We start from the raw sequence: 25,053 nt of genomic DNA, 5'->3' as shown, positions 1-25,053 counted from the left end.
TTGTCAACAGAACCAGGAAGTGTCTGTTTGAGGATCGCTATTTGTGTGTTTTGGGTGAATTCTTGAAATATGGAAACCCTAAGCTAAGAGGTAGTGGTCTAATTGATTATCATTATCACTGAATTTAAATGCTTTACTTCCTTGAAGTCTACCAGTATCCAGCAACCCACACTGGAGCACCAGTTGCTCAGAACACGGTACAGATCACTGTGCAAACAGCCCAAAGCCTAAATGCTTCAAACTTTATTGCCAGTCAGTAGAGCATGAGACTCTTAATCCCAGGGTTGTGGGTTTGAGCTCCATGTTGGGTGAAAGCTTCCTGCACTGCAGAGGTTTGGACTAGATGACCCTTGTAGTCCCTTTCCAAATCTACGGTTCTATGATTCTATTATCTTACCTATGTGCAGTGCATAAGACACAAATTATTGTGGTGTCCAATTAAAAAAGAATAGTTAAGAACTCACTCATATGGATCATCTGCTGTTGGAGCATGGATCTGGTGCCAGGCATACTATTTGACCTCATGGGTAAACCAGGCATGGGACCACCAACTGAAGATCTGGCAAGGGCTGGGTTGCAGTCTGGTCCTGGTCTTGGCATTGAACCAGAACTAATAGGTTCCATTCTGCTCACTTTTGAATTTTGTAGGCTCCAGTCACTTGCTGAATGCTGATTCATAGGCATATTTCTGTTAGGTCCCCCTAAAAAATTAACATATTTAAATACATATTGCTTTCCCTACAGAAAAATATACAATACAATTTGCTACAGATGACATTTTTATATCCACCCACTCCAAATCACAGTTTTAGTCAGGACCCAAAGGGCTGCATACATCAGGGCTTTTCAGCCACCTTTCATTGTAACACCTCAGATATAATCTAGGTTGGATGTGAGGGCGATCTGGCTGCGACATCTGTCACCCCATTGATCGCCAGGGTTGATTCGGCAAATATAATCTAGGTTGTCAGGTTCAACTGAGATATAAAGCATTCCACAACAACGTAGATGGGTTGTTGTTATCATTGTGTCTTTTTTGTGACAATGGTTCAAACAGCATGCTTGCTGTAGTTTGCATTCACCAAAGTTTAAAAGCCAAAACATCAAGCTCTTGACTGCTCCAAGGTTCCCCTGACAGCTTCATGACTGAGCAGAGATTTTAACCTGGGTCTCAGAGACCTTAGTCTGATACTCTAACTACGTCAACACAGAGACGTGAACTTCTGAATGTACAGGAAACCCATGCTTTAGGGGTGCTTGTCTGCTTCTATTTTCTATCGGTGCGGTCAGCACTCCAGACCCTAGGTGCGGTGGCCATGGAGATAAAGGAATAGCCACAACAATGATTTGTCAATTCAGACATCACGCTCACCATACTTGGTGCAAGCAAATTTGCTAGCTCCTCGCAAACCATGATTTGTTAATTCAGACATCACAACTAAACCCAACTCTACACACGTTTTTGGTGAGATATGTGAATTGAACTAAAAGGTCTAAGAAGCTCAGCCAGAATAAGCTAGTATAATACAATTGTAACCATTTTCCTCATAGTTAATAATTTACTCCAGCAAACCTTTGGGATATTATTCATGATTTTTTTAAAAGTATGTGGAAATCAACAAACCCATATTAGTTGCAAAATTTTCCTGATTTTCCATCATTCTTGGACTCCCACCCATCATGTTTTGCTTCTGTAGTATGGAGAATGTATTAACACTCCTCACAGACGGACTTGATCCCACTGATATGGGGCTGTCTAAAGACAAGGCTCTGTTGAAAGGAGGACGGGTGGCCTGCATAGATTGGGGACTTCTCATACCTGTTGAATAATTAAAATATAATTGTAACTGTACCATCTTTAAACCTGGCATTGAGCTACCATGACAGATGTTTAGCATCAGCTATAAGGTTATTTAATGTAAATTTAATAAAACCACAGAAACTATGTCCTACACGAGTCACTGACGGAGACTAATACAGAAAAAGGGGGGGGATGCTGGATTGTTTGATCTATAATGTTACAGGCTGAGAAGTTATACTGTTAACTTCATGTAACTACTATAATTATTAAAAGAATATGGTGTGTCTCTTTGGATCTGTACAGTCTCTGTTAACTTCAAATATCTTATAGCTATATACAGAATTCTATAAAAATTTAGAAAATAATCAAAGCCCTAACTAGAAAAGCAGGGGCAGGGGCAGAAATAGAAGTCTAATAAATTAGCTCTAATATGGTATGAGTACAGTTAAATACATAAAATGGAAAACAAGTTAGACAACAGTTGAAGTATCTTCCCCTTTTATTAAGTATTTTTTCTGTTTATGGTACTTATTGTAGCTCTGTAATAACGCAAACATCTGGATTAACAACATTTTAAATACTGATGTTCTCAACACTTTTGAATTGCATACTGATTTTTTTTAAAAAAAAAATTTTTCATAAAGTTCAGAAAATACGATTCTCTCTCTCTCTCTCTCTCTCTCTCACACACACACACACACACACAGAGAGAGAGAGAGAGAGAGAGAGAGAGAGAACACTTCTCCCAATACCCATCACCCCATGTTTTGAAATTTTAATGAAGGAAAACCATGATTCCCTTTCTCATCATAAAATAGTACCTTGCTGTATGCTACCAATAATACATTTGAGAAAGTTTACCTTTCTCAAATTATTTAACTAATCAAAGCTGAACTTTCTGACCTATTGATTCATCTTATTGTGCACACTGGAATGCACTGTAATTTGATTTAATAAGCATGAACAGCCTCCAGTAACAGCAGAAAGAGGTAGTATCAGGCCTGTTGATCTACAGGCTCCCCAGTGTTTGAGAGTTGGTTTCTATAAAATCTATGCTTGCAACTTTAAACCCAATGTTTTCTTGTGTTAGATCTCAATGTTTATAAAGCTCACTATCAGACATTACAGGGGGTATCTACAAGGCAATTGTAGTCTACTAGTAGACAACAATAAAAACCATTTTAAAAAGACTAAACTGGGAAATTAAGAACAAACAGAAAGAATGGCTTGAATACCTTTAATCAACACAATGACTGTTAAGTAAAGTGGAATATTATGTCAAATAAACTTTACCCAGTGGTGCATTTGCTTGGCACAATGGTTGCTTATTCCCCATGTTATTTCCATTTGTAGACATTGGATTACTGCAAAAATCTGAGCTAGTTAGATCACCCAAAATTGCATCTAAATTATCCACCAAATCTCCACTCATCTGAAAAGAAAAAAAAAATTAAAACAAACTTAATTGTTTAGATTTCTAAACAAAAAATCAGAAGCTGTTATGCGCTCAAAACTATGTCTTCAAAACTTATTACAAATTCTTAAGAAAACCAGCTAGAAGCCATGTAAATATGTGATCAGAGAGAAATTACCGATTTGGAGAGAAAGAAAAATATAAAAACTTCATTTGCATATTCTGTAATCTCAGTATGGAATATTCAGAAAATATTGTGGATGAATTTTCCAAGGTATCACTTAAGGCTGGGCCTGCAATGTTTAATTGATTAACCTATTTATTTAACATAGTGGCAGGTCGTTTTTTAAATGTTAATTATTAAAAGTGGTCACCAACTAAGTCACGCCTAGTAGCAGTACATTTACTGAAATCAAAGAATTTATTTCAGTCATGATTCTCTTACACCTATCAGTTTCAACAGGCTGACCCTGAGAATGGCTTGGGCTGCAGTTGTAACCACATCTACGCAGAAGTAAATCCTATTTAATTCAATGAGGCTCACTTCCAGGTACATAGGGTAAGGACTGCAGCCTCAGTCAGCTATATTCATTATTTAAGGTAGTAAATACTTAAAATACATGGGTGGCAGGTTCCTTCTTAAAAGAGGCATTCCATGTTCTCTCATGTATTGAGTGAAATACCTGCATCATCTATAATCAGTGGAAAATTAAACTGGCACAATGTGAAATAATTTTTAAAAACCACCATTTTAAAAATTACTTTGATACAACATAGTTGGGAGTTCAGGTTAGCTGTGGTTTTCAGACTTACAAAAAGAAAGTGCACAGTTCCATTCCAGTGGCTTATTTGGAAAGCAAAATATACTGGGTCTTTTCTTTTAACAGGGATTTTGCTAAACATTAGAATACTCTACCTCTTCACTGGGTTCTGTTTTTATTTTCATCTCTTTTTCTTGACTTGAAGTAGTTATGGCAGAACTACAGCACTGTCCCATCTTGCTGTCCAAATTTTCTATTTTAGGTTTAATGTCTTTTGAAAGAGGATCTTTTACATCATCCTTGTCAAGCAAGTATCTAAGGAGGGCATGGTTTTCCTTCTTTTTAGGACTCATTTGTTCTTGCTTGACTGTTCCTTCGCCACAGGAAACAGCGCTATTGTCGTGGTATGTGTCTTTACCAGTAGCTTCAGCTGTGATTTTTGCCACTTCTGCTGGAGAATTACCATTCCGCAGCAATTTATGCAAAATCCTATGCTTCTCTTGCATGTTTGAAGAAGAAGAGACCCCTCCAGATGTAGAAGACGAGACTCCAGATGAAGGGCTTGTGGCATTGGCAGAAGGTTCTTTGCAACTGGAGTCCAAAGGGGAGTTTGACAGTGTAGGGTGTCCCCTGTCCTCTGAGGAACAAGTTAGCAACTGGAGAAGTTTTTTATGCCCTTTGCTTTCAGGTAGTCCTCTCTGATCAGAGCCTTCAAGGCCCTCTTCTTTGATCTCTTTGTTACTATGGGAGTCCCTGCTGTTTGACTGACACATAGAACTCTCCACTTGATTTTGCTCACAAAACAAGCCAGGAGGGCTCTTTGAATCCTGGTTACCCATTTTACTTTGCTGAGAAACATTCATATTTGGAGAATTGTCTAGTTTTGGGCCTGGTGAAGAAAGAGTAGACAGAAGGGAAGTTCCAACTCCCTCACTAATAGCTTGAAGAGCACTAAGTGAGCTGCTTGAAAAATTGTTGTTGCTAGTGTTGCTGGCAGTTCCCATTGGAGAGTTCACACCTATATAAAAAGAGAATTTACATTGGAGAAACACCAAGTGAGCGATTACATATTAACGAATCATTAATTGAAAATACTTTGAAACATTACAGCAGAAAATATATACAGCAAAAGTTTTAAAACTGCCTCCCATAATTTCTGCATAACAATATTTTTCATAGTATTCTATGAAAAACAGCACAGTAAGTCTGATTGTATTATATTGTTTTTTATGTTTATGCTATAAACTGCTCTGGGAATGATAGCTGAAGAGTGGATTATAAACAACGATAATCATCACCATTTCTGGCCAACTGAATAAATAGTATCTGATTTCAGATGCTGAAACAAAAACAAAACGAAAAACACACACACACTTTAAAAAGATACTAGAAATAATTACCTGCTACAGGAGAAAATTGGTGTGAATTCACTTTTGGACTCCCACGATTCCTAGGGGATATCATTAAATTCTGTTGACTGGAAGTCAAGCCTGGGCTCCCATGTGGTGGGCTGCTCATATTTAATCCATAGTTACTCTGATAAGGAGAAGACTGTATTCCTTGTCCGGAGTTCACTGGTCCCATGTTTCCAGGACCTCCATATCTAGCACCACTCATCTGCCCCATTAAGTTAGGATCTCCCATACCATAGTTCCTGTTCTGCAAAGGTATATTTTGCCCAGATGACATGTTCATAACACCACTGACTGAATTTGTACTTGCAGTTGTAGGCATTCTGATGTTCTGTCCCATTGCACTGGGATTTGGTCGATATCCATTTTGTTCTCTGAAACACACAGCATTGGCAATCAAGCTTGACACAGTGGATTAGTAATGTCCATGTTTTAAAAAATCTTATGTTCTTCTAGGAATCAATGTACAATACTGGCTTGCAGGAGCAGAAAACAGGAGCACTGCCATATACACTCCTCACTGAGCTCATTGAAATTTATGATGAAATTAAAAATTCTTCCTTAGCCCATTGTATTATTCTTTTTATCAACATCAACAAGGCACAGGAAGAGCACAAACTGTATTTCCGAGTTGTATATTTTACTAATTTTCTTAGAACATTATATAAATTGTGTTACAGTGGGCAGAGGTCAGTTGCTCTGTTACATAATTAGGCTTACTGTTTTATCTCAAAGACATAAAAATGAATAAGCTCAAAACAAACCTTTTTTCACAGGTTCACCATGTGAAAGCTGCCCAAAGTGGCTGGGGCAACCCAGTCACATGGGCAGGGTACAAATAATAAAATTATTATATTATTAGTAGTAGGATTTACCCTAGTAATGTTCAAAATCATTATTGTGAGAGAAATCAGCTTCTTTGATCCTTCCCAACTTCTCAGCCAAGTAGATAATATTGGATTTGGGGTCTAACTCGATAAAAGGTGTATTCATAATTTCAATATAAACACAATGTACCATGAGATGATGTGCCATCCTGTCCTTGTCCGAATAGATTAAAAAAAAGGTGGTGGGCATTGTATGAAATTTGTATGAACTGAAACTTAACATTCAGCAATTTTATCTTCCTGTTATATCTGACCAAATAAAATTTAGCAATGCTTATGGGTTCTGCATCTATTGTCTCTTATACAGTCCTCTAAATGTTTTCGTTATGTTGGTTCACATTAGACACATATGATTTTGGAACTGCTAAGACAGATTATTGATTTCACCTTTGAAGAAAGTGGGTGGAGATAAACCCATGCCGGTCATTGGTAACGGGGTTCCGGAACAATTTACTTTTTGTTTGTGCTGTCACTATTGTTCCATCAGCTAAGGAGAATCGATAGAGTGGAGTTTCAGCAAGACCTTGCATATAAGCTGTTAGGAAGAGTAGAAACTATTAGTACTGAAGCAATCTGCTTACATTTCACATTTTAGAACAGAAACAGAAATAAAACGGACACTACATGAACAACTTTAACAAAATGGTCACTTAAAAAATAATGCAGACATTTTAGAAAATGCAAAGCTTCGTGGAATTCTATTATCAAACTTGTGTAAGTATGAGCAAAATTTATATTCATATGTATAATAGTTCCAGAAACTTTAATAATTCAATAGCGTATGAGTTTTTAGATAATCACCTGTCTCAAAGCAATGAAAACGTAAAACCTTTCTCCCAGGTACTTTTAATGTCACAAACATCAAACCAACACAATTTCCAGGGCTGATTGGCCATATATATGGGCTAAATGTAAGGCTGTATGCTGGGAAAGTGACCGAATTCACTCTCCTCACCACAGAAGAAACCACAGCTAACCACGAACCTGATGCTAACCCCATGTTCATGTGTTATAAACACCAAACTAGCTCTGAGTGGCAATATTTTATATTGCAGAGCCTAGGGATTCATTAAAGAGCATGAGAATTCCATTTTCATGTAATATTTTGGGCTGTTCAGATACATTCAACCTATTTTTTCCTCACTTTTTCTCACTTACCTTAGTAAAACAACAGCCCAAAATATTACATGAAAATGGAATTCCATACTCTTTAATGAAACCCTAGGCTCTGCAATACAAAACCTTCACCTACTTTTTCTCACTTGTTTTACTAAGATAAGTGTAAGATAAGGTGAATGAATCTGAACAGCCCAAATTTAGTATTTTACTAACACTAAATAGTATAATTAATTAGTTATACAGTGGTACCTCTGTAATTATTAATGAGCCTAATATAACCAAATGGTGTATACAATTTAATTTTTTACTGTAAAGGCATTTCCTAATAGATATATTCATTGTGTTGATTTTAATTTGATCCTACATGTGGAAGTAAGCATGAAACAACTTTGTACAAATTAAATAAAATAGCACTTAGAAATGTGTGGTGTTACCTTCATGATAGTGGCGTTTGTTTGACCAGGGCTGTCCTTCATTTTGACATAAAAATCTCTGAATACAACGACGAATTGTATCTTCAAATCCAGGTCTCATGGACCTTAGAGAATTTGTATCTATGTTAACAAGTTTACCTGTCAATCAGAAAAATGCTTACTTGATATAAAATATGTAAAACATAAAAGCTAACAATAAAATGAGCATAGCATGGTTAGCAATATTCTTTGGCATTAATGTGAGAGAAAGAATAAGAAAAAAGAAAGAATGACTAGGCTGCAAATGCAGTTCTTTCAGAAATGCACACAAGTTCATTCTTGGAATCCTAGTCACGATTCAAACTTTTTGCCTTGCATACAGAACCAAACACTCATATGTCAAGGTCTGAACCTGAAAGACCATGTACATATGAGTGGTCAGTTGTTTACGCAAGGTAAGAAGGATGAACTATTTAAAGGATGACCTGGAGAACCGAAAACACTGTTCCCCAGATAATCTGGATTATCATTAACAGTCAACGTAACTCCTGGAAATAAATACCAATGGTATATAACCAACCTAAAGCACCCTTAGACCTCTGGGTATAGGGTGGTATATAAATTCAATGAATAAATAAAAAGAATAAACCCAAAACTGTTCCCAACAAACAACACATAGCTATATTACTGGGTGAACATTTTATGAATTTTGTACTTTTCATTGCTTTAGAATTGTCTGGTTTTAAATTGTTTTAAATATTTTATTTGATCTTGTTATGTTGCTTTGAGATTCTTTGTTTTGTATAAACCAAATGAAAAATGCTGATAATGATAATCACCAACTAGGAAAAATCATAGCAGACTTAAATTCAGCCACAGTAGCATTATGTTGCCAGCTCAAGATCTTTTGCTGGTTAAGATGGAAAATTCAATTGGCAGTTTTAGCTCTACACTCCAGATTTAGCTCAGTTCAGATTATTTTCTCCCTTACTTTCTTCCTAGGCTGGTGAGAATAAGATTGTTCATACCTACAATGACCACCAGGCACACTTTTCCTGTGAATACTCATGTGTGGGTGTTATATTTGAACTGGGTGTTACTGTGTAAAATCCCAAATCATGTGCTGAATCCCAAGACTTGGGAGAAAGAGAAGTGACAACAGGATTTAACTCTTTGCATATTGGATTTTACAACACAATCCTATTTATAACTCGGCTTTCAATTACATGTCTCTGTAATGTATTCAAATATTACATCCATGCATGGATAATCAGGGTGTACAACTGCACATGGCCAGCCTCACATGCCCATGTCCTGGGAAGCTGCAATCTCGGTCTACTTATACATGAAGGGACTATGTGGGGCTGAGTATCATCCAAACCAGGCCTTTATTTTGCAGAGGACAAGTGTAGCTAAAATAAACAAACTAGGTGCAAGAGTGATTAAGAAAAATACAAGTAAAACCTACTGAAATATTAGCTGCCTTGGGGGCTCTAATTCTAAATATATTTTTTTAAAATAAAAACAACAACTCTAGGCAAGCAATTTTAAAATAACTGCACAAAACATGCTTGTGATGATTTACATTGATAATAGAGTTCATTGGTTATTTATATAGCTTACATACCTGAAAGGTCATGTCTAGTAACAAAGCTCTCTGTATTTGCTGAAAATACCCTTTCTACTGCCGAGATACGGCGTGCCACACATATCATACAGGACTGCAAATCTGCAATGCAAAACATTTTATGTTACTTTCATAGATAGCTTGAGATTTAAAGAAAACAAAAGCTTTCTGTTTTATTAAGAAATACCAATACTGACATCTATGTATTGCTAGGTTATACAAAAGGCACTGACTGAACACAGCTCATCACATTATAGATAAATATAAATAAATAAAAATCCTTCCAGTAGCACCTTAGAGACCAACTATGTTTGTTCTTGGTATGAGCTTTCATTTGCATGCACACTTCTTCAGATACACTACTGATATCTAAAGAAGTGTGCATGTACACGAAAGCTCATACCAAGAACAAACTTAGTTGGTCTCTAAGGTGCTACTGGAAGGAGTTTTTTATTTTTTATTTTGTTTTGACTATGGCAGACCAACATGGCTACCTACCTGTAACTGGAATTATTATAAATAAAGTTGTACTTAAGAGATTAAAAATAAATAAATCAACAGCCACATCAGCTGCATGTCATTACCTTCACCTTCTTCCAGCATGGCTCTTGGTTGTGATAAAGCAAAACATTGCATGGTTTCAAATCTTTGATGTGTATCTTGGTTGTTCCCTACATCTTCCAGAAGATCATGTACAGTGTTTACCATCATGCGACAATTAAATGTATGACTCTTCTGTCTAGGTGCTTCATTGGTCCAAGAAACTCCATTCACTAGTGTACACACAAATTAAATATATATATATATGTTATGTTTGAACAGAATAAGACTTTACACAAGGTATTAGGTAAGACTGCATTCCTAAGCATGCTTGGAAGAAGTTTCACTAAAATCAGATATCTAACTCAATGGATGCCTCTCCTATGCCAGAAATATTTTTTTAAGTGCTACTGAAGAGGGAAAAGGAATGGACATTCTACTTTCTCACATATCAGCAACAAAGAAGCAAACACTAGAAAGAAAGCAATGGTGCTAGCTATATAGCAGCTACATTTAAGGTATGAGAATTTAATAGTAGATTTCTGTTAATGAAAGCAGTAAATAAATATTAAATTAAATTAAACTGTTTTGAAATATATTTTTGTATGACTTTAAAGAAAATTGGCAGTTATATATGAGATGCAAATGTAACTTAGTGAGACCTAATGCTAGTTTTTTCTTTTAAACTTAAAATAATTTGAGGGAAAAGCAGCATATACATGCAATAAATAAATTAAAACTAAATGTTTTTAAAAATAGTGGAAACTAATTCAAATATAAAAAGGAATACTTTGCTTAATACTTAATCATCATCATCACATTTAATTTGTATACTGTCTTTCTATCTTACAATACCCAAGGCGGTTTAAAAGCTGAAGAAACAAAGAATGGACACCTTATAACAATCTAATGCAATACAAACATGTGACAATAAAACATAACTTTAAAATAAGCAACCTACATCAAATAAAGTAACATTAAACAATCATCAGACTAGTATGGAATAATATTAAATATCAGCATATAAAAATTAAACAGAAATCCACTCTTAACAATTACAATAAATAATTTCTAAACTACAATCAATAAAACAAAGGCAAGCCACAGTGCATAAAATAATACAATACCAACTGAGAAGCAGAGACTGGAGGGTGGTTCAAGGCAGATGGAGGAAGGCCTTGCCTGATGAAGTCTTTCCCCTCATAGTTCTTCCTCCAGGCACAGCTTCCTTATGAGGACTCCCTGGGCTGGAGGGTGGGGCAAGGCAGGTGAAAGAAGGCCTTGCCTGATGAAGTCTCTCCCCTCACCACTTAAGGACTTAAAAGCAATCTTCCTATTTAAAATGGATATCTACCCAGTAACAAACCCAAGTATTAACAAGCTTATTACCTGTAGATTTTGGTAAATTTTTAAGAAAATCCTTCCGGTCCTCTTCATGCAAAATACTGTAAACACTTGTATTAACCAGGTCCTCTTGTTTATATTGCAAATACTGAGTGACATTTTCAGATACAAATACAATGTTCCCATCTCGATTTACTACGAATAAGAAGCCATCTAATGCCTAAAAACAAAATCATAGCAAATTATCCAAGTATACAGACTTTTATATACTGGTATGTGAAAGACACAGAAAATAAAGGCACACCAATCTCAGACAGCAATCGGGGGGGGGGGGGTCCTAACATGTATTTTCAGAAATAAGTCATACTTAGTTCTATGGGGCATACTCCCAGGTATGTGTGTACAGCGTTGCAGCTGGAATGGGGAACAATGCATAGATACGTGTAACAATGGACACACATACATGTATGTATGCCTAAGTATAAACACATCTCTGCTGAGTAACCTGGAAGGAAACTATTCTTCAGAAGAACATGAATGAAACAACAAAAGGTCTAAGAATTAGCACTTAAAATTGTGCCAGGAAACATACAGCAAACATAAATATTTAAGGATCAATCTTACGTTGTCCCTGCAATCTGCACCAAAAATTCTAGCACTGTTTATGCACCAACTGAAGTTTCTGAACCATCTTCAAAGGCAATCCCATGCAGACGATATGACAGTAATCCAATCTGGAGATTATCCAATTTGTTAGACTAACAATCCAGTTTTGGTTACAATAAAGGAGATTCCAACTAAACACCAGGAAGAACTTTTGACAGTAAGAGTTGTTCAACAGTGGAATGGACTCCCTCAGGAGGTTGTAGACTCTCCTTCATTGGAAGTTATTAAGCAAAGGTTAGATGGCCATCTGTCATGCATGCTTTAGTTGAGATTCTCGCATTGCAGGGTGTTGGACTAGATGACTCTTGGGGTCCCTTCCAACTCTATGATTCTATGAATGTTGCTGTTTTGGTTGAAGACAGTGCATCACTCACCCCCCCCCCAAAAAGATTCATTGCTTACTTGTCTACTAATCCCTCTAGGCTTCTGCTCATGCAGCCAGCATACCAGGCCATTATAATAAAAAAATAAATCCATGGCCTTTTAAATTGTGTGGAGGGGGAGGTGGTTATTGCTTCTGTCTTTATTGTGTTATTATATTGTAAAACATTCTGTGATCTTCAGATGGAAGGCAGTGTAGAAATTTAATAAATAAATTTAATAAATAATAAAGAGGAAATGGGAAGCCTGTGTGTGCCTCCCATATTCCTGCTCTGTCCATGGACCCTATGCTCTGCCTTGACTGGACAGAATGCTGTTGCCAAAGGCTGGGGAACCTGTGGTCCCCCAGGTGTTGTTGGACTCTAACTCCCATCAGCCCCGGCCAAAATGACCAAAGATCAATGATGATGTAAGTTGTAGCCCTGCAGCTTCTGGAGTACCACAGGTTCCCATCGCTGCTTTAATGTTTAAAGTTGTTTAAAACATGTGTATCAATTACCTTCGCAAGAAAATCTGAAGTATTTGATTGCAAAGGTTTGTTCTGTTTCCTCTGAAGCCTATGTAAGACTATTAGTATTTATCAAGTGAGGGGGAAATGTTGCTGTAATATATACTGTTCTAATCTAGCAGTACTAAAATGTAATAGCCTATAGACTTGCCTGTAACAGAAGAGGTCCCAATGAATCCTTATCAATAACCCCTTGACCTGTCGAAGATACATCAGCCTTCTGTACATCGTCATCAGTGGAAGCTGTTTTTCCTTAAAAAAAAACCAACCAGAGCAAATTTTGAAACCTGTACTGCATGTAAGTATTTTTGTAAACGTCTGTCATACATATCAAGCATTCTTTAAGATTTTCAATGAAAATCTAACGTGATTGTAGAATTAATGGCTGCTATTTTCACAATATTTACATCTCAGAATGTTCCTATTTCTCCTTGCCTTCGATTCACATGCTCCCTCCACCATCCCTTCTGTATTCTTTACTTGCTCATCTAACAAATGCAATGTGACTGAGCAGGGGATAGACATTTTTTTGAACATGGGATAGAACTTTGGTTCCTGTGCTTTCTAACCAGTTCAATAATTGAAGAAAGGGATCTGTTAGCCTGAAACCTCCCTTCTGAATTCATTGTGAACACACTTTAGGATGCCCAGTACTATTCTGACCTTTTATTCTACAATGACTTGCCCAACATCATGAATGTAAAACTACCGTGTTTCTCATAAAATAAGACGGGCCTATAAAATAAGCCATGGGAGGATTTTCAAGCGTTCATAAAATATAAGACATACCCCGAAAATAAGCCGTAGTGCTGGGCAGTTCTGGAGGGCGCCAAGGAATAGGAAGAGGTCTGTCGTGTTGGCGCCCAGAACCGGATGTTGCTGCTGCTTCAGCCCCGAGCCAGCGGGATCCATCAGCAGCAGCCGCCGCAGCACGCGCTGTGTGAAGCCCCGTGCCAGCGGGATCCAACAGAAGCTGCAGCGCGCGCAGCGTGGAGTCCCGAGCCAGCGGGATCCAGCCGCAGCGCGCGCCGCGTGGAGCCCCGAGCTAGCGGGATCCAGTCGCAGCGCGCGCTCTGTGAAGCCCCGTGCCAGCGGGATATAGCAGAAGCTGCAGCGCGCGCAGCGTGGAGTCCTGAGCCAGCGGGATCCAGCCGCAGCGCGCGCCGCGTGGAGCCAAGAGCTAGCGGGATCCAGTCGCAGCGCGCGCTCTGTGAAGCCCCGTGCCAGCGGGATATAGCAGAAGCTGCAGCGCGCGCAGCGTGGAGTCCTGAGCCAGCGGGATCCAGCCGCAGCGCGCGCCGCGTGGAGCCCCGAGCTAGCGGGATCCAGTCGCAGCGCGCGCTCTGTGAAGCCCCGTGCCAGCGGGATATAGCAGAAGCTGCAGCGCGCGCAGCGTGGAGTCCTGAGCCAGCGGGATCCAGCCGCAGCGCGCGCCGTGTGGAGCCCCGAGCTAGCGGGATCCAGTCGCAGCGCGCGCCGTGTGGAGCCCCGAGCCAGCGGGATATACCGTAGCAGAAGCTGCAGCGCGCGCAGCGTGGAGCCCCGAGCCTGCGGGATCCAGCAGTGCTCTGTACGGTAGCAATTTGAATCCTCCTCCTCCTGCCGCGGCTCAGGGCGATCCGCGCGGCGCTGCTGGGCACTTTTTCAGCACTTCAGCAACAGCCAGTTCCGGGGGCCGAGCCACGGCAGGAAGAGGAGGAGGCTTGCCAGGTCAGCGCCCAGCTGCGCCGCGCCCCGAGCATCCGGGAGCCAGCAGGAGGAGGAGGCGGTGGCCTGCCGGGTCGGCGCCCAGCAGGGCCACGTGCCCTGAGCCAGCTGAACCCAGCAGCAGCAATGCTGGCCACGGCAGGAGAAGGCAGGCGCCCAGAACCATATAGTACTTAATAAAAAAAATAAGACACCCCCGAAAATAAGCCATAGGCTTATTTTCTTGAGTAAAATAAATATAAGACGGTGTCTTATTTTATGAGAAACACGGTAGAATTCAGTTTAGGAAAATTGGTCAATCATTACTTCATTTCCCCCCATTATGGTTCAATTATATTCTATTTGCAGAAAACTTTGTTAAGGTAAACTCACAGTCAACATTCAAGCAGTTAATACAGAAGAGAAATGTAACAAATTTTTAAAGCCGTATTTAAAAGCTAAATATGTGATAACTTGAAAATGGAATATAATTTATCCCTTCTAATATAAGAAGTCAGGACTTGCCTTGCTCCTTTATCTGCCGTATCTGTCTAACAGTTTCCTTTAAAATTGCACATTTATCCGGCTTGACATTGAAATTGTCAATGTCGCTCAGATTAGCAGATATCAGCTCAGCCAGTTCTTCAATATATTTACTTTCCTGTTCACGTCGACGTTTCTCTCCACTGCAGATCAGACTAGAAAAAAGAGACAACATTTTAAAGTAGTTAAGCCTAATTATCATAGGATCTTCTTTCAAACCATTTACTTATTCTCAAATTGCTAACTTAAATGTTCAGGAATACACTTCTCATTCTAAGTTTAAATCACTCTGGCTGTAACTTTCATTGATGGTTTGCCATCAATGTGCAAATTTGCTCCAGCTTCTCTCCACCTTGCTAGTGAGCAGGGACAACAAACTATGATGCACAATATGAAGCTAAGGTTTGTTCTTGGCTTCCTATTGTGGTTTGTTTGGAGCAAACATCCAGTTTGGATGTAATGGTAAGAAAAATATTGTGGGGGGGGTTTTGTTTTGTTTTTTGTTTTTGCTCTTGCTAGCTAGCTAGAAGTGAAGTGAAATGGGAGCACTCTTTGCATTCATGGTAAACCATTAACCATGGCTTACCACGATGTGCAAATGCAGCCAACCTCTGTACAGAAAGGTGAGTTACAAATGTAATACATCATAGATAGCTAACATGGTGCCCTCCAGACTATCAGCATGGCTAATGATCAAGGATGATGGGAGATGTACTCTAACAACATATGGAGGGCACCATGTTGGCTACCCACTATACATACTTATATGGTCAGCAACTGGAGCTCACTAAGTAAAATCCACCGACCTTAGAAATGCCAACTTCCCTCCCTCTTTCCATTTGTCAATCTTGGGCAAGTATCTTCCAACAGCCACTGTGTGAGGGGGGGGGAGAGGTTGAGTTACTAGTCCATTACCCCTCACTCACTTTTCAAAGAAATCCACTAGGAAAATTAGTGGCTGAGTAGGGATATACACCAATGTTGTTGAAATTTCACATCAATAGGAAATCAATAGAGGAAGGGCAGTAAGAGATAGTGGGGTAAATATATGCAATGAAATCTATGAGAAAAAACTTCTATCAGGAAGACATCAGTATAGGATAACTACTCAAAAACGCCCAGCATTGCAAGGGACATCTTGCTTTGGAAAATGTTGAGTGGTACAGGCACACAAGAACAGAAGGTGAATAAGAACTCAAACTACTGAAGGGAGAAGAAAAACATGTTATTGTACCACTATTACTTATTGATTTAAGCAATATACACAAAATTACATATTTATGCTTTTCTAGGGTCCTTTTTTAAAGTATGTATTCCCCTCCATATTAAAAATTAATTGATACAAATCCTGCCTCTAAAATTGTTTATACAACAACTTTTTCCTGCAATAATATTATTTGACTGTTTCACATACACCAATTTCAGAATGTTAGGCATGTCACCAACTACAATTTGGCACTAGATGCCAACACATTTCAGTTTTAAATACTGAAAAAACCCATTCACTATTTGTAAACAACCCATAATAAAATAAAAAAATGAATACTCTCTACCCTGGTCCCGGGGTATCGCAGGGCAATGGCTTGCGTTTTCTTGAATCACTGGTCATGCTGTCCAAGGAGTTCTCCCCTAATCCACTCATTCTGATCACACATCAGCAACTGAAACAGTCAAGGAGTAACCAAGTTGAAATTTTCTCATGAACTAAAAAACAAAGGTGTTCAAAAACAATAAAGTTAGGAACTTAAACTTTTGTAATGTCGGGGTTGCAAGTGACCCGAAAATCATCTAGTTCAATAGTTTTCAAACTTCATTCCAGGGCATATTAGGCATCCTCAATGAAAATGGATTTCAAATATGTCCAAACAAAATAATCTGAAGAAGTGTGTATGCACACGAAAGCTCATACCAAGAACAAACTTAGTTGGTCTCTAAGGTGCTACTGGAAGGATTTTTTATTTTTTTATTTTGTTTTGACTATGGCAGACCAACAAGGCTACCTACCTGTAACTTCAAATACAGTATGTCCATCAGTGAACATGAACAGTATCCCTATAAAATAGCATAACCACCAACTTCCTACTATTTCTGTTTTAAATCTCATGTTCACAGAAGGATTGTGTCACAGACCAACTGGTTGGCTGAACAGACTGTCAAAGAATAGCACTGCCATTTACCAGGCAGGTGCTGCTTTTAGGATACCCTCCCCACCACCTTGCCACTGAATAAGGAGAAGGTGCCTAAGAGCCACCTGAAATACCAGCGCCCTCCTGGATGTTCTGTCATTTTGGATGTAGTGCTTGGTAGGTAAAAAGCAGAAGCTATATTCAAAGCCCATTGTAGTGCCCCCGTCAAATTACAGGGGTTGTGGGGCATCAGCAAGTTGGGAAGGAAGCTCCAAAATTAGTTACCAAAGGCAGGGCCACTTGCAGGCTTTCCTCCAAGCTTATTTACTAAAGCAAAGGGCAGGGGGAGTTGGTGGAAATACACAGGGAAGAGCTGAGGTGTTCCATTTGGCCACTGCTGTTACACTGTCTACTCTGAGATCATGATAGGCAACAGTAAGCCCAAACAGACCAGGCCTTTGTGAACTGTGCACACACCCCAAATCCTCAGCAACATACAGGGCTCTGTGTTAAGATACCTGGCATTGCAGACATGTTTATACCAAATATGTTCCCTGGAGGAAAAAAAAAAGTTTGAAAATCACTTGTACAATTCAATCTTAAAGTAGGCTGTCAACTATCTTCTTTAAAAGCTGATGAAATTCTGTAATAATACTAGGTATCTGCATGCTTGCTTGTTTACATAAAAAATACATTTCTAACCTTTAAGGCAAAAATTGCATTGCAACTGCAGCAGTGTAATGACCACTACAGTCTACAACATCACATACGTTTTTCACTTTCATTTGTTTTAACCTCCTCCAAATCCACAACAGGCATGGCCTCCTTCACAGATTAAACCATATCATCCAGATGTTGTAACATCCAAATTAAGAAGGAAGATATGCCATGTAAAAAGTATGCAGACTTGGTATACTTAAAATATAAAAAATGTATAAAATAATCCAGATGGCTCAAGAGAAAAGAGTATATGAGTTTGCATTGGGCGCACTCCATCACCAATCATAGTTCTGCTATGAATTCTGTTGTGTCTCTATTCAACCTGATGCCTCAGAGTTTATTATGGTTTAAGATACAGGTTGATTTAAATATTTAAAAGGAGTCCTTTCTAATAAAACATTATTAACTGGGAGTGGAATATTAAAGTGACAGATCATGAGACAGATCAGATAGCATTCGGCTTAAATTTTAGCATATTGGCCACAGGAGAAAACAGGAGAAATTTATCCATGAATGTTGAGCTACATTCATTTCTAATACTGTACTGTTTTTGCTAAAAGCAGTAATTTTGGCAGACCTTAGTTTTTCCAAAGAAAGGGGGTCATCTTGCCACTTTTGGGGCCCCAATATTTCCAAAAAATTATCAGGGTTGCCAGTCAAAACATTGTTGTAAAGCCTGTATTAATTATTTGGAGGGTTATTTTTTCTAGATATATGGCAGAACTTAAATATCTTGCTTAACAGAGGCATAGTGTCCCAGTCAAAATAGTAATAGTACTGCTCTATTCTGTTTTGGTCAGAACACACCTGGAGTATTACCGGTATGTCTAGTTCTGGGTACCACAATTTTAAAATGATATTGACATGCTGGAATGTGTGCAGACAAGGGCAACCAAGATGATCAAGAGTCTGCCAAACATGGCTTGTGAGGAACTCTTGAAAGGGATGGGTATGTTTAGCCAGGAAAAGAGGAGACTGAAAGGAGACATGATAGCCATCTTCAAATATTGAAAAGGCTGTCAAATGGACGATGAAGCTGGCTTGTTTTCTCCTGCTCCAGAGGGCAGGACCTGAACCAATGGCTTCAAGTTACAAGAAAAGAGATTCTGACTAAACATCAGGAAAAACTTTGTGGCGGTAGGAGCTGTTTGACAGTGGAACCGACTCCCTTGGAAAGTGGTGAACTCTCCTTCCTTGGGGGTTTTAAAGCAGAGATTGTATGGTCATCTGTCATGGATGCTTTGGTTGTGATTCCTGCATTGCAGGAGGTTGGACTAGATGATCCTCAGGCTACCTTCCAATTCTACAATTCTATGATTTTATGGTTCTATGGAAGCAGTTGCACATTACAAACTACAGGACACCATTTAATGTTAGCTTAAGAGTTAGCTAAACTAAATTTCTACTAAATGGCTGTTTTTCATGTCATATCTAGAAGGCAGCTATCATAAAGCACTACTGTTTCTTCAACTTCTTTTTTAAAATTTAGAAATTGCAGACACCCATGTCATTGTGGAAGACAGTTTCCACCTATTGTATTGGGAGAGTCATCATTTTTCATGTACAATGAATGCCCCAAGAAAAATAAGTTTTTTTTAAAGAATAAATTTGCATGACAATAGGAAAACCCAGAGAAAAACAAATTGTGAGTTGCATGCTTGCCACAAGATGGCAGGGTAGTATCAAACACTTGGACCTGGCATTTAAAGGACAACAAAATCACCACATACAAAAAAGGGAAGCTTTTTAACAGAGAAAGCAAGACCAGGCTCTGCTCTGTCATGCAAAAGGCACAGTCCAGACTCATTCAGACAGCTGCTTTCAACAGTTTTGTGGTTTGTAAGATATTTTTTTTTGGGGGGGGGGGAGTTCCAAACCCTGAATTAGTATTGTGTAGATACTGCATGCAGATTACAGTATTTGGTTGCCTCTGCTCTCATAGCAACTGCATTCCTAAACAGACACAGAGTTTTGTGGCGCTAGAAGCTGCCACAGAAAGAGACAGGAAGTAAATAAAACAAGATAAAGAGTTGGAGAGAAGCTCAGGAAGGGTATGGGGTACAGCAGACAAGACAGAAACCCAGGGAGGAAAGTTTCTGTACTTAAAACAAACAGTACAATGCCATCAAAAGTCAAGCTGTTTTGTAGGGTACTAATTTGGTTATGAAGTAATATTAAAAGGAGAGTTGGGTGTCTGTGTATAAGGTTTGATTAAAAAAAAACCCTCTTTCAGTTTTGATAAATTATGCTCAAAAGTATCTTGCACTAGGGAAAAATTATACTGAATACTGTATTTTAAAAACTTGTATTGTTCACTCAACTTACTGGTAATAGGATGATCCACAGTCTGTTCTTCTCCTGCATATTACATATATCCATTACAGTATTTCTTTCAGCTATACTTCAACGCATAACAGTACCCACAAAGTTGTCAAAAAAGGGTTTGCTTGGGTTTTGTTTTTTTAAAAGGGGCTATCTTATATATTTATTGTTTGAATTTATAGCAAAGCCTTCACCACAAGGTCTGTTCAGGGCTGGATACATACAATTCTATAATACTGTTTAAATTAACAATGAGAACTTCAGTTAAAACAATATCATTAACAGCTATATTTTAGCACTTCTTTTATTACCACTGTAGTTGTATCCTGAAGTAAATAGCACCTTGTAAGGAACTGGAATAGCTCTGAAACAAGGGACACTGCCTTAAAATGAGACTAGCTGGTGAGTCTATTTCCCTAGCAACAGTGTTCTAATATACCCTACGCAGACCTCCATCATTTCTTAATAATATTATTGCTTCTGCAATGTAGAAAGCAATGCAATACCGCAGCCAATTTGCACGGAAGCCCAGAGGGGCTGTGCTCTTGCTGCTTAGGGTCCTACAGTGAATATGCTTAGAGATAGCTATTTTTATGCAACAAGAGACCTTCACAATTGAGTCAATTATTAATGCAAATACCACCTATTAAAATATAGCAGCAATGCTGGTCAATCAGATGTGAGAGCATAGTTCCTATGTTTTTCTGCAATTGCTTGAAATTATTTTTACTGAAAGTAGAGTCAGTCACTGACAAGCCAAGTCACAATGTGGCTTTAGAGCTCAGAGATCAACAGTCAACATGATTTTCAATGCGCCAGCTGCAAGAGACAATGAGGTTGTGCATCCATAGCAGTGACCAGAGGAGGAATGGCCACTGGGAAGAGCACAGAGAAGAGACACCATGGTGCATCTGCAGCAGCACAACTGGACACCTTCATTTTCCCCAGCTGCAACAAAGCATGTCTCTCTCCAACATTGGTCTCTACAGCCAAAGCTGGCACTATAACCTTCCAATAGTTTGAATCCATCCCCAAAAGGTGCACTCCTCCAATGTCTCCCGAGACAGATGTATGCCAACAACAGCACTCTTGAAAGTGTCTCTACAAAGTAATAGTATATCAAGTACTCTGCATACAGATTAAGAAAAGTTTGCTGTTGCCCTCTCTAAGTGTTCTAGTATTTCCCAACAACATGAAATGGTTATTTCCATTTGTCACCAATTTTCAAAGAACTTCACTAAACAAAATGCTTCTTTAGAATCATTCCAGAACACAATGCTCTTGTATTTATTAAGCAGTGTGATAGCTGTCAAAGCTTTTTACAAAGTTCCAGCCAAAATAGTGCTAGGATGTTGTTGGGCTACAACTCCCACCATCCCTAGCCAGCAGGAGTATCAGTCAGAAATGATTGGAGTTATAGTCTGGGGGACCTAGGGTTGGAAAATGCTGGCCTAAGTCCCTGTCTCAAAAAGGAATATGCTTAACTTATTATGCAGACTTTAGATGGTACTGATCCAGGGATTAACCACTGAACAGCTGAGGAGGGGGCTTACAGATACAAAAACAAATAAATAACATGAATTTCTGTTGCCTGAGACTTGTGGAGGGCAACAAACAATGGCTAGTTTAGCCATTGCCAATACGGTACCCCTCCAGGCCTGACCCAGCCCACTGATGACGCATGAGAGGCAACCACCTCAAACAGCAGGCTCTGGACTATTGGGAGGTGACAAATGCGCGTGTGCCACCACCCACTCCCCTCTGGGAGCTTGATCTGTAGCTACTCATTAGAGAGATAAGACAGAACAACACTCTGCACATGAGCAAGGAATAACTCTCCTCTATTACTAGGCAAGTTGTAGGGCTGGGTTATGCTGAAGTCAGCAGGTTCTAGCCTAGGTGCTCACTGAAAATAGAAAACAAAGCAAGCTAAAGCTGAGCATGTCCAGCTTAGTAAGAGGTAGGAGGGTGAGGTGGGGAAGCAGTTGTTACAATTAACAAACACCTACAGGAGCACCATGTTGGTTCCACCACTACATTTGCATCAGGTTGACCTTGTTAGCAAGCCTCCTTGGAAGACGTGTGTTTTACATACACACGTTCCAGGCATTTAGTTAGTGGCAATACTGCATCTTGGCAGATTTACCCAGTTTATGGGGATGCTTATTGGACAGAAAAAGAAAGAAAATCTACACATTTCCATTTCAGTGGGGCTCAGCAACAATACATATCTACTCTGACAATGGGGATAGCTAAGTGCATTTTCTTTGGTATGTGAGAATTAGTTAATTCTAACCATGACTAAACTAGCACACACAAACACAGAAAGCAAACAAACACATAAGGTATAAGAGATGGGGAGGAGAGGTGTTCAGAGCTGCTTAGGAAGCCACACTAGCCTGCTCTTGCTCTCTAGGCATACCTTGCAGACTAGGTCTCAGCAATGCACAGCTGAATTGGTAGGACCCAGGCATGCAGACACTCCAAGGTAGGATGTTAAAAATAGATCTAAAAACATAGGAAGAGGCACGGCCGTCTTAAAAGTATCTTGTGCCGTGGCGCGAAGATCCCTCTGGCGCCCCTCGCGCTCCACCGGGCACGGCGGGCGGGCGGGGCGGGTGGTACAGCGGGGCAAGCGCGGCACGGTGGGCGCGGCATGGTGGGGCGGGCACGGCTGAGGCGCCCTCCAGGCCATGGCGCCCTGGCGCCTTGTGCCAGTAACCTCTATGGTTGAGACGGGCCTGGGAAGAGGAAGCAGATGTGGAGGCTACAATTTATAGGGGAAGGACCTCCAGAAGACAGAAAAGCAAACAAAATTTACCTTTCCAACAAAGTTGGCAATCCTGAAGAAAGAGGACTAGTGTGTGTTTTGAATCTTCTGGGTAAGGCAGGAAACAGTGAGACTGGGAAGGCAGGCAGGAAACCTGAAAAGGACCTCTGAGCAGCTGGAACCAAGATCTCTGATTCAGCAAGCAGGGATCCAGAGAAGAAGGAACTGAAGTAAATTCCTGAAAACTGCTTCTGAAGCAGCTGCACTTGAAGCAGCAAGTGACCATCCAGAAGTGCAGGAACCAGTGTTAGTGAGGGAAAAGCAGAGGAGGATAATGGGAGTTAGACCTCCATTTAAGGGATTTTCAGCAAGCAATTTCAAGGAGAGTGGAACTGAGCAATCAGAAGTAGTAGTGGGATCAGAACCTCAGCTTTTGTACCTTTTTGGACAAAAGCTTCAAAGCAAATTCAAAATTGATTGGATCAGGGAGGTGCCATTCCTGACCAGCCTTGCTTAATATAGCTCTGAAGCACATGGCAAGATGGGGTGGGTCTTTTTCTTTTGCAGATATAAGGCGGCATTCTTCACTCTTTCACTAGTCTGATTAGATTTTAGTCTTGAACAATGGTCACATTTCCTGAGGGAGGAGACAGTAATTATATACTGTACTTGGATTGCATTGACTGGATTACATTTCCCAAAGCTATGACTTGTGACATCACTTCCACTGAGGTGGCCAATATTCCTTAGGCAGGCTTTTTTCCTTTTATTGCAAAGTGAACCAAACTGAAACCATTAAAAAAAAAACTTATAGGCAATACTGGAGTGGAGCATCTCCCAGGCTCCTGAGCTGGCAGCCTGCCAAAATGCCCTTCCCAGTAAGCAACCCACCTACTGGGAAGCTTTGGAGTGTATGCCAATCTCTCTCTCTCTCTCTCTCTCTCTCTCTCTCTCTCTCCTCTCTCTCTCTCTCTCTCTCTCTCTCGGTTTTGAGAACAATTGTGTCACCACTTACTAGTTGAGTCTGCTGTTAAAGGCACTATGTCATGCCCAAGCATGAGAAAGACCCAAAATGTGAAAACACTCAAGGACTCAAGATCACTGGGGCATGTTGGGAAAACACTCACTTGTAATAACCAGTGTACCATTATATGTATACTATTCATGGTCTTATGAGTCACATTGTTTATTCCATTTAATATATGGTTCTTGAGTACAACAGAATATATGTTCACATTTGGTACTTGTCTATTACTATATATGAACCCTTATTGTACAGTACTTTATCCATGACAATATGTCCAGGATCTGAGGATGTATGCTGCAGAACAGCAATGGGAAAGGGCTACTGCCTTCATGTCCCCAACTGAGGGAAACAAGAATGCTGAACTAAATGGACATTTGATCAGAGCCAGAAAACCTCCTCCTATGTAGTTTACGCCAATGGTATTACTAAACGGACTGATGATTATTAAGAGGTGAACCTGGATAAAGACAGGTTTTCTTGCAATCTGTAAAGAAACTTACTATTCAGATACAGGTAGGTAGCTGTGTTGGCCTGCCATAGTCATAACAAGCTCATACTAAGAACAAACTTAGTTGGTCTCTAAGGTGCTACTGGAAGGAATTTTTTCATTTTTCATTTTGTTTTTACTATTTAGAGCCAACTCTCAGCCAAAGCAGCTAAGCTGAAGCACGGATTTTGAAACTGCAAAGCTAGAAAAATAATTACAATGACTGCACAGACTGTGCACATGAAACCAGACAACATACCACCCATTCACTGCAGTTAAAAAGTAATGCATGCATAGTTAAATTTCTTATTTTTGATCATATATGGGGAATTAAAACACCTATTATCTTATGTCAGAGAAAGGTCACTAACTAGTAAAAAAAAAAGTGCCACACTTCTTTTCCTGATACCTTGTTATATGAGTTACTTTAAACGCTTCCTTTTTAAACAACTGTCTTCACTGGTGATATTCTGAACACAAAACAACCCAATGTCAGACC

At 39.5% G+C, this 25,053-nt stretch overlaps 1 protein-coding gene across 4 annotated transcripts in view; it reads right to left on the bottom strand.

Annotated features, from left to right (window-relative positions):
- The window catches only part of NCOA3 (nuclear receptor coactivator 3), a 52,271-nt gene that overhangs the window by 8,411 nt on the left and 18,807 nt on the right, over window positions 1–25,053 (bottom strand). The window contains exons 1-14 of one of the 4 annotated variants that reach the window (XM_033153500.1): window positions 16,656–16,739; window positions 16,211–16,292; window positions 15,085–15,257; window positions 13,025–13,125; window positions 11,364–11,538; window positions 10,019–10,207; window positions 9,435–9,536; window positions 7,829–7,966; window positions 6,663–6,810; window positions 5,377–5,762; window positions 4,132–4,994; window positions 3,095–3,233; window positions 1,625–1,819; window positions 465–701 (exon numbers count right to left, since the gene is read on the bottom strand). In XM_033153500.1, coding sequence (XP_033009391.1) covers window positions 465–701; window positions 1,625–1,819; window positions 3,095–3,233; window positions 4,132–4,994; window positions 5,377–5,762; window positions 6,663–6,810; window positions 7,829–7,966; window positions 9,435–9,536; window positions 10,019–10,207; window positions 11,364–11,538; window positions 13,025–13,125; window positions 15,085–15,257; window positions 16,211–16,239 — 2,875 coding nt within the window. In that variant the 5' untranslated portion in view covers window positions 16,240–16,292; window positions 16,656–16,739. Of the gene's footprint in view, window positions 1–464; window positions 702–1,624; window positions 1,820–3,094; window positions 3,234–4,131; window positions 4,995–5,376; window positions 5,763–6,662; window positions 6,811–7,828; window positions 7,967–9,434; window positions 9,537–10,018; window positions 10,208–11,363; window positions 11,539–13,024; window positions 13,126–15,084; window positions 15,258–16,210; window positions 16,293–16,655; window positions 16,807–25,053 lie in introns of those variants that run through there. The other 3 variants (XM_033153499.1, XM_033153498.1, XM_033153501.1) reach the window with 3 other exon arrangements.

This window comes from Lacerta agilis, chromosome 6 (genome assembly GCF_009819535.1).
Source record: "Lacerta agilis isolate rLacAgi1 chromosome 6, rLacAgi1.pri, whole genome shotgun sequence".
Classification (NCBI taxonomy): Eukaryota; Metazoa; Chordata; class Lepidosauria; order Squamata; family Lacertidae; genus Lacerta; species Lacerta agilis.
Note: the sequence above shows the minus strand (reverse complement) of the source record. Positions and strands in the feature narration are given on the sequence as shown.